Here is a 9,744-nt window from a genome sequence, read left to right as displayed (position 1 = left end):
AGTGGTTCCTCCAAAGCAAAATAAGCTACGGGTGCTGAGTTCGACGTCATTACTGATTCCCTGATGGAGAAACAACATGAAGTTTTTGAATCTCGGTTTTCTCAGCTGCATGAGATGAGTAAAAGCACTGATAGCAAGTTAGTTGCAGTCCAAGCAGAACTTAGAGTCACTTTCAGGTGGTATGACTTTACTTAAGACGGACTTTCTGGACTTCAGAGAACTGTGGATGACATTTCAAAGGTGTTTGCTGAGCTTGATGTGACTGTAAAAGCTCTTGAACAAAAGGAACATGGAAGACGGGAGCAGGCGGCGCAATATCTGCGTTATCAGTCTAAAAGAGGAAGCTGAGGGCTCGAATGCTATGCAGTATTTGACATGATCACTCCCTAAGTGGTTTCCGTCGCTGCAATCCGAGTCGATTGAGATAATGTGGGCTCACTGCATCTACATGGGATGTGCCGCCAGAGACAGACCCCGCACCCTTATTTTCAACACTCTTCGCTACACGACCTGCCAGGCTATTCTCCAAACTGCGAAGAAAGGCCCGGTTACCAAGGAAGACAAGAAGGTGAGATTTGCAGCAGACTACAGCCACACTGTGAAGCGTCATTAAGGTTTCGCCCAGGCAATGGAGATGGCGCGGAACAGGGAAATTCAGTTATTCTTTTGCTGTACCCTGCTACATTGAAAATCAAGAACAGGACTGACTGTCAGACCTTCAGCCACCCCACAGATCCAGAAGATTTTTTTTCTGCTCCCTGAACACGACAGGGAGGATTCCCCGGTCCGCGACTGGCGGCACAATTGGCGACATCACAGCGGACCAATATCACTTTCATTTCACATTGATCACATAAGACTCTGATCCAAGCCAGTTATCCCATGTTAAAGCTACGTTCAGGAGGGACGTTTATTATCTAAGCTTTCTGTATCGGACAGTACGCTTTTGAATGAGGTTTAGATTGTGAACTTGTTCTAAACTAGATAAAATTCAATTCTTTTCAGCTTTATTTATAAAGTGCCAATTACAACAAAGTCATTTCTAGACACTTTTACAGAGCAAACCCAACAGATCCACATGAGCAAGCATAAGCGACTGTGGAAAGGAAAAACTCCTTTTTAACAGGAAGAAACCTTTGCAGAACCAGGCTCAGAGGTGGCGGCTTTCTGCTATTCCGGTTGGGGTGAGGGGACAGAAAGAGAAGGAGACAGGACAGACAGTTTCTTGTATTTACATAGATTTCATGTATAAACAGAGAGTAGATAGACTACAAGAGAAACAATCATCAGTGACACACAGTAATAGAATGGAATTACATTGACACGAGAGAAAGGAGTAGAACTGGAAGCCGGTTCCACATGGTAGGAGCCCAGGGTGAAGTAAACTGGTTGTACCCACTGGGTCCGGGTTACCTCAATCAATCAATGGATCAGCTGTTTTGATTGATGCCCAGTTAGAAACTGATAGCACCCATTGAGTCCATGTTGTCTCATTGGATCAGCCGCGATTGATGTTCTGTATGCGATCCCTCAATCACGGCTCTAGTCCACCTAAGAGACAGCCTCTTCATCCAGGGTTTTGGTGTTCTGAATTTTTAGTCTCCAATAGTGGAATCGACCATCAATCCCAGATAGAGAGAGAGAGAGGGAGAGATCGTTTTATATTTATTGAAGTGGACATATTTGTACAATCAATCCATGACTCATTTTCCCAACACCACCTTACAGAACAGTTACATAACGGTTCCTGTGAGAGAGAGAGAGAGAGAGAGAGAGAGAGAGAGAGAGAGAGAGAGAGAGAGAGAGAGAGAGAGAGAGAGAGAGAGAGAGAGAGAGAGCTAGCAACAGTAGTAGTCTACAAAAGAGAGTGGGCTAGTGCTCCAAGATAGTGGTTGATGTGCCGTTTATTCTTTATATATCTACAGCATCTATTATTTATATATCTATGGTAGTGTGATAATTTGTGCCGAAAAGTGTTGCAATGTCTGTGGACGGCACAGATGTGCCGTGTCACTTGATTTTCAAATGTAATCCCACTCGATAATTCCTGTTTTTATCAGATATACCTGTAAGGAGAGGACACATTTTTTTGATATACTGTAACAAATTACAGTCAAAAAATTTTTGTATCGTAATTACGCAGTGCAGTTACATGTATTCCGTTACTCCTCAACCCGTCCCGTCTGTCTATCCTCCACTAGAAGACAAATATTTGGTTCAGTAGATCTGGTGAAATGTATATTCAAAAACATTGCATAGAGATAACACGTAAGAGTCAGAATTTGAATCTCAACCACCAAATATGCGTTAACCATGCACTTGTTACTGGCACAAGACCTAGAGGAATCTGGAACCTGTAACAAACGGTCACACAGGCAAGGGACTAAAAAAATGGATAAGAACGATTAACGTGTTGCTCCAGCAAGCGCTCATTTAATTCTGCTGAATCACATATGATAACGTAATCTAAACGTGTCACACCCTGTACCTCTGCGGCCATATGGGGACGCTCAGGGCCCGTTTTGTTTCCCCTCTTTCCCCCTGTGTCCTTGGTTCTGTGCATCTGCCCCTGTTCCTGCGCACGCCCCTGCACATGGTGCCAGGTGTGTGTGTCCTTGTGCACACCCTGTCTCACCTGTTGTCTTTGCCTGCTTCTCCTCATGTTCTCCTGGCCAATCACCTACCTCGTGTTCTCATCATCCTAATGTGCTGCACATGTGTCTTCCCTGCTCTCCTCGTGTGTCTTTGTCGGCTCTTTGCGGGTCTGTCAGTGTGTGTCCATGTGTGCATCAGCTCGACTCATCCCTGTTTCTCTGTCTCCAGCACTTCAGAATTGTCCTTTGCACAAGTTATTAGACAAGTTTTTAATATTCTAAAGATATATTTGTTTAAATGAGATGCCATAGTTTTGTAACCTTGCATAGCAGATGGGCCTGCCTGATTCAGTTCCTAAATCCTGCAGATCCCATCTTGTAGCGCTCCATGGACCAATGATTTCACTCTGTCAAAATTTTGCCGGCCCAATCAGGGGAAAGAGGCGGGAGCTGCGGGAGGAGCGGAAGTGACGAGAAAACGTGACGACAGCGGGAAGCGCCCAAAAGTTTGAAAACAATGGCGGCATGCGAAGCGATCTCCATGGACACGGCAGTATCTGGACTTTTATAAGAAAGCGACTCAATTTCTTCTTTGAAAGAGGAGCACAGAACATCACTTCAAATCTTTTTGTCAGGAAACGATGTCTACTGCTTCTCAGAAGCAGCGCACATAAGTTACGTCATACCGTAGCTTGATGTGGATTGGTCTGTGGTGAGTGTGTCGCGTGTCAATCAGAACGGTTGTCCAATCTTCTTCTTCTTTGGTTCGAACGGTCGTCCAATCACCAGCTACGGATTGTTTTGAAGGTCCCGCCTCTGAAATCAAATCGGAAGAGCGGCTACCCAGATGGACTTGTGTAATATTTCCGCGGCGGACATATGAAACTGTCCGTCTGGCGTATCAGGTTAATAGTTTTGTCCCCAAGGAGACACAACTTGGTGATCTGGGAAGTTCACAGCTAAACCATTTACCAAAACAATCAAACAGTTTCCCAAAAGACTGGCTCCTTGACAAACGTCACGTGATCCCTATTAGAGACATCAACCCCATTAGTCTGGAGTCAATCTGTTATTTTCTGACACCGTTACTGTCGGTTAAAGCTCGTGTCCGGAGTTTTGAAAGAGAGAGGTTTTTTTTTTTTTTAATCCAACGTCTCGAGGTTCCGCCCTCCCTCTACTTTCATGAGCGACCAAGCCACGCCCGTTTAATTGTGCACGCTACTATCCGTCGGGTGAAAATGAGAGCCTCCGAGTCCTACAGCATCCTCCATGTTTAGCTGTTTACGGTGGATGTTCAGCAGACAGTGGAGATATCCGAGGTAAGCACGGTGGCTGCTGCGTAGCTAACTCACCTCTGCCTGGGCAAGCGGCCGTGCTCTCTGGCTGCTCCACACTTTGATTGACAGCATGACAAGGCGGAAGCTCGAAATCTATTGGCTGAAGCTGACCGGCGCTTTTTCGATAACATGGGGGTCTGTGAGACGAAGGCGGGGCTCATAAATAAATTTTTATATTGCTTTATGCTAATATTATATTATAGTGCCGAACCAGACTGACACATTTAAGCTCTGTTGAAAAATTATATATACGTTGGAAACAAACGGAAACTCCGGAAACGAGCTTTAAGAGTTTTCATCTGGTGGGTTAATTTGTCTGATGACCCGGATTTAAGAGATGTTTTTCTAACACACAAAACATTGTGGTTCACCTTGCACGTCGTCCCCAGAGAAGAGCTTCATAATGCTGCTACTTGTCCTTTCACTGAGCATTTTAGTGTGTGTGTGTGTGTGTGTGTGTGTGTGTGTGTGTGTGTGTGTGTGTGTGTGTGTGTGTGTGCGCACGCGCCGGAGAGAGAGAGAAAGTTGGACACTGGGGAAAAGCACGCGCTTGTGCCAAATTTTAGCTTCATTTTTGATATGCGTTTGCTGAATTTCAGACGAATTCTCAATTTTTCTGTCATTTTAGGCAAATTTTACATTATTTTTACACAAATTTCATTCAAAATTTCAGTCAAATTTTAAAAATGAAACAAGTAACATTCAGGGGCGGGACTTCAGGGGGGTTGGGAGGGCAGCAGAGGCAGATTTAAAGCAGCACTGTCATGAAAAATGGACTTCAATCATGCATATTTGAGTATATATATATGAATATTCAGTGTGTGTGTGTGTGTGTGTGTGTACTAGAGGTGTCCCCGACTAAGAATTTCCATAGTCGAATCTGATTCGTCCGATTCTGCCAATAGTCGACTGATAGTCGAATCTATTATCTTGTTTGGCAGAGCGGGGGGAGCCGCGGGGGCCGCGGAGCATGCCTACACAGGGCGTCGGAGCAGCGCAGCACAGTGCAGAGCGGTGCTCACAAGGTACACGGAGCGTCGGCGCGCCTATGCCTACAGCCAGCCCTGATTGCACTAAGAATAATAAAAAAATAAATAAATAAATTAAAAAAAGCAGTGCAGCCAGGTAAAACAACACTTATTTTTTTCCCTACACACTGAAACACAGACTGGAACAAAGTGTCGGTGACTCTAAATATCAAACAAATGAAGTACAGTTCAAATGACCAGAACCAAACCCACTTCTAACAAACGGGCTAAAGCATGTCATTTATTTATATCTAAAATCTCTGCAGATAAGCTCACATTTTTTGGCTAAACAGTTTCTCACATTATCTGCTCAAATTAAATGCAGTAGGTTTAATTGCACTGTGTCGGTCCGTTTCGCAGCGCAACATCCATGCAAAAACAAACACTAAATTAAATAGAATTAGCCTTTTAGATAAATAAAAATAATAATATAATAATAACCTAAAATATTACAATCGAACGAAATAAAAGCATCAGCATTAAAAAAAAAATGAGAATTGAGTAACAGAACCGTCTTTTATTAGCCCAATTATCTGGCTACTTACCCATTTATGGTGGAAAGCCATGTTGTTGTGAAGTGATATGAAAGGACACAATCTGCATTTGACTTTTTTTGGATCATTTTTTGACTTGGTCTGAAGTTCTGTTTTTTTTTTTTCCTGACATTTTGAGCCTTTTAAAGTTCAGCCAAATCACCACCGAGATGCTGCTCTGTGACGGAGCTCTGCGCAAAATGGGATTGTGCCACTCACCATGGTGGTTCATTCACAAACAGTAAATAGAGTATTGAATAAAAGTACAAGTTAAGTAAATTTTTCCACAGTGTATTTGATAGGCTAACATGTATATCAAATAGGCTTTATATCATGTTTATTTGGAAAAAACAAGCAATTCTATGTAAAAACAGTCATTCAGCACCCCCATACAGCTGTGATGGAATGGTCCTCGTTTAATAACCACATTTTTTCGATGCTTCGACTGCGTGATTGGTAGTCAAATCAGGCCCCTTCGAACGAATCATCGAATCGTCGACTATCTGAGGACAACCCTAGTGTATACGTACATGTTTGGCAGGGGTCACAAGCTCAGACACACAGCAGAGTCTTCAGGATCCAGCAGGTTGTCTCTGAAGAGTGACTGGTCCATCCATCTTCCAATCGACTTCAGTGCTGAACATGGACCTTCAGACACAAAGTAAGAAAAAAATCGGTTTTATTTTATTTCCTCCAACCCAGAGTGAGAGATGTTTTGCTCAATTTCAGATTCCGTTCTTTATTTTGAATCAGTGTGAGAGTTGAAGCTGGATCTTTGTGTCTCTGCTGTGTGTCGTGTTGCTCAGAGTAAATGTTTCTTGGTGTCCACAGAGAGAAGAAGAGCAGTGATGTCTGTGAGGAGCAGCAGGACCAGGGTTCTTCATCAGGACTGCAGCAGCTTGTAGAAGAACATAAGAAGAGTCTGAGGAGGAGATGTGAACGTGTGACTGAAGGAAGTGATGAAGCAGGAGGAGGAAGCCTCCTCAACAGGATCTACACTGAGCTCCACATCACAGAGGGACTCAGTGAGGAGCTTCAGAGGGAACCTGAGCTGAAGCAGCTGGAGACAGCTTCCAGGAAGGAGAGCCTCCATCACACTGCCATCAGGGTTCAGGACATCTTCAAAGCCTCGGCCCAGCAGCTCAGACACATCCGAGTGGTTGTGACCAGCGGCGTGGCCGGCAGCGGAAAAACCTTCTCGGTGCACAAGTTCACTCTGGACTGGGCCGAGGGCCTGGAGAACCAGGATGTCAGTGTGCTGGTTGTTCTCTCCTTCAGGGAGCTGAACCTGATCAGAGAGCGGCCGTACAGTCTTCTCACGCTGCTCCATGTTTTCCATCCCACGCTCCAGAAGGTGACGGCAGAGGAGCTGGCTGTCTGCAAGCTGCTGTTCATCTTTGACGGTCTGGATGAAAGCAGACTTTCTCTGGACTTCAGCAGCAAACGGCGGCTGGTTGACGTCTCCCAGCAGTCTTCAGTCAGCATGCTGCTCACTAACCTCATCCGGGGGGATCTGCTGCCCTCGGCTCGGGTCTGGATCACTTCCAGACCTGCAGCGGCCAATCAGATCCCTCCATCATGTGTGGACAGACTGACAGAAGTGCGAGGCTTCACTGACGCCCAGAAGGAGGAGTACTTCAGGAGGAGGCTGAGTGATGAGGAGCTGTGCAGCAGAATCATCTCCCACATCCAGACCTCCAGGAGCCTCCACATCATGTGTGGAATTCCAGTCTTCTGCTGGATCACTGCTACAGTTCTGGAGCACATGTTGAGCAGCGAGCAGAGAGGAGAGCTGCCCCAGACCCTGACTGACCTGTACTCCCACTTTGTGCTGGTTCAGACACACAGGAAGAAGCTCAAGTACCATGAAGGACCTGAGGCGGGTCCACAGGAGCTGACGGAGGCTGACAGGGAGCTTCTTCTGAAGCTGGGCAGGATGGCCTTGGAACATCTGGAGAAAGGAAACATCCTGTTCTACCAAGAAGACCTGGAGCAGTGTGGTCTGGATGTGACTGAGGCCTCACTGTTCTCTGGAGTTTGTACTCAGATCTTCAAGCGAGAGTCTGTGATCTTCCAGAAAGCCGTCTACAGCTTCGTCCATCTGAGCGTTCAGGAGTTTCTGGCTGCAGTCTTCATGTTCCACTGTTTCACCAACAGGAAGACAGACGTGCTGAAGACGTTCCTGAGAGAGAAAAGGACTTTTCATAATAAGGCGTTGAAGTTCTTCAAAAAGGATGATGATGCTTTCTCCTCTCTGGATGAGTTCCTGAAGAAAGTCCTGCAGAAATCCCTCAGAAGTCCGAACGGCCACCTGGACCTGTTTGTCCGCTTCCTTCATGGCCTCTCTCTGAAGTCCAATCAGCGATTCTTAGAAGGTCTGCTGGGTCGGACAGAGATCAGTCCAGAAACCATCCAGAGAGTCATCCAGAACCTGAAGGAGATCAACAGTGATGAAATGTCTCCTGACAGAAGCATCAACATCTTCCACTGTCTGATGGAGATGAAGGACCTCTCAGTACATCAGGACATCCAGAAGTTCCTGAAGTCAGAGAACAGATCAGAGAAACTCTCTGAGATCCACTGCTCAGCTCTGGCCTACATGCTGCAGATGTCAGACCAGGTCCTGGAGGAGTTGAACCTGGAGGAGTACAACACATCAGAGGAGGGACGACGGAGACTGATCCCAGCTGTGAGGAACTGCAGGACAGCTCGGTGAGTCCACATGTCTGTAGAAAGTAGTTCCTGTAGTTCCTCTGTGGAAATGTTCCTCAATGATCTGTCATGAAGAAACAGGATACAGTCAGGTCGGCACCAATTGTGCAAATCCTGGAGCTGATGCCGGCTGCGGCGTGACTATTTGCACAGTTATAATGCAGGCAACTGGTTTGGTCAAACGCCGCCTGGTCACATGACCAGACAGCCGCTCGCGCTGCACACTCATAGCTAAGCTACTCGGTTCAAACAGAACATCAAACATGAAGCTCCAGGTTCATTATCTAACCTGTCACTCACCATAATCACACAGTTTGTCCTCCAGTCTCCCGCCTGCTACGTGAGGAGAAGCGGCGCACGAAAAAAATCGCAAATCGTCGCGCCGCAGCCGGCATCGTGCTAAAAAGAAAAAAAAAAGAGGCTTTTGGCCGAGTTCGTAAGTAGCTCACAGTCAAGTCGGCACTGACCAACTTGGTCACTTGAGAGAGCCCGGAGAGGCCGACTTGGCTCGATGCCAACTTGACTGTAATCCATGAAGAAACATGTGGCTCAGCACTGTGTGTCTGGCTCTGGATGCACTGATCAGACTTGTGATGAAGATCCGAGGTCAGTGACGGTTTATATATCTTCATAAGATTTGATTATTAGCCTCATCCAGAAAAGGATCACAGATGATCATTTTGATTGAAGACTTTTGATTTGAACATTTTTAAATCAGAGAGAGAAACTCCTTAAGTAAGATCAGTTCAGTCAGACTATCACACACACACATGCAGGGAGAACACTCTTAAACATGAAGTACGAGATACAAACCCACAACCTCCCTCCTCTGAGGCACTAACCTCTGCTCCACCATGCGGCCCGTCAGTCTTCACTGCTCCATGACTCCAGAACTCCATGTTCTCTCCTTCATGAAGCCAAAGTCAAATTAGAGAAGAAGATCTGAAGCGCTGATGTCAAACAGTCCAACAAAGTGTCCTCTCTCATAACGTCCTGTCCTCTCTGTGTCTCATTTCAGACTTTCTGGCTGTGGACTCTCTGATTCTCACTGTGAAGTGATCTCCTCAGCTCTGAAGTCTGACCCCTCCCACCTGAAACATCTGGACCTGAGTCACAACAAGCTGAAGGATTCATCAGTGAAGATTCTGTGTTCTGGACTGGAGAGTCCAAACTGTAACCTGGAGACTCTGAGGTCAGTTCACTGTCTGAAGTTAGAATCTGTTGAAGTCAAATGACTGAGAGGAGTTTAGGAGGATTCCAGATGTTGGAGGGACAGAGAGTGGACTGAGCTCTGCAGCATGTTAGTGACCAGCATTTTGATGAGAGCTCTTCTCCTCCTGGTAGCTTCAGCTGTTTGGACTTTACATTTCTAAACTCTTCCAGTCTGAACCTTCTTCAGCTCTCAATGACTTCAACATCAAACTTTTTTCTCAAATCTTTCTTCTTTCTCTCTTTATTCAGGTTGGAGGACTGCAGTTTGTCAGGGATCAGCTGTTCTTTTCTGGTCTCAGCTCTGAAGTCCAACCCCTCCCTTCAGAAA

The 9,744-nt window shown here is 45.8% G+C and overlaps 1 protein-coding gene across 1 annotated transcript; it reads left to right on the top strand.

Moving 5' to 3' along the window:
* The first annotated feature begins 427 nt into the window (after window positions 1–427).
* On the top strand, window positions 428–9,329 carry LOC115394696 (NLR family CARD domain-containing protein 3-like). Its single transcript, XM_030100050.1, has 4 exons — window positions 428–568; window positions 6,658–8,204; window positions 9,223–9,276; window positions 9,326–9,329. The coding sequence occupies exons 1-4, from the start codon at window positions 428–430 to the stop codon at window positions 9,327–9,329; spliced, it is 1,746 nt and encodes a 581-aa protein (XP_029955910.1).
* Window positions 9,330–9,744: the final 415 nt, after the last annotated feature.

The sequence above is a fragment of the Salarias fasciatus genome, chromosome 9, assembly GCF_902148845.1.
Source record: "Salarias fasciatus chromosome 9, fSalaFa1.1, whole genome shotgun sequence".
Lineage (NCBI taxonomy): Eukaryota > Metazoa > Chordata > Actinopteri > Blenniiformes > Blenniidae > Salarias > Salarias fasciatus.
This window is presented reverse-complemented; position numbering and strand designations above follow the sequence as displayed.

Coding starts and splice junctions, on each gene's coding strand:
- LOC115394696 (XM_030100050.1), top strand. CDS start 428: ATGTGGGCTCACTGCATCTACATGGGATGTGCCGCCAGAGACAGACCC. Junction 569..6,657: donor TTACCAAGGAAGACAAGAAG/GTGAGATTTGCA, acceptor CGAGTGGTTGTG/ACCAGCGGCGTGGCCGGCAG. Junction 8,205..9,222: donor AGGAACTGCAGGACAGCTCG/GTGAGTCCACAT, acceptor GTCTCATTTCAG/ACTTTCTGGCTGTGGACTCT.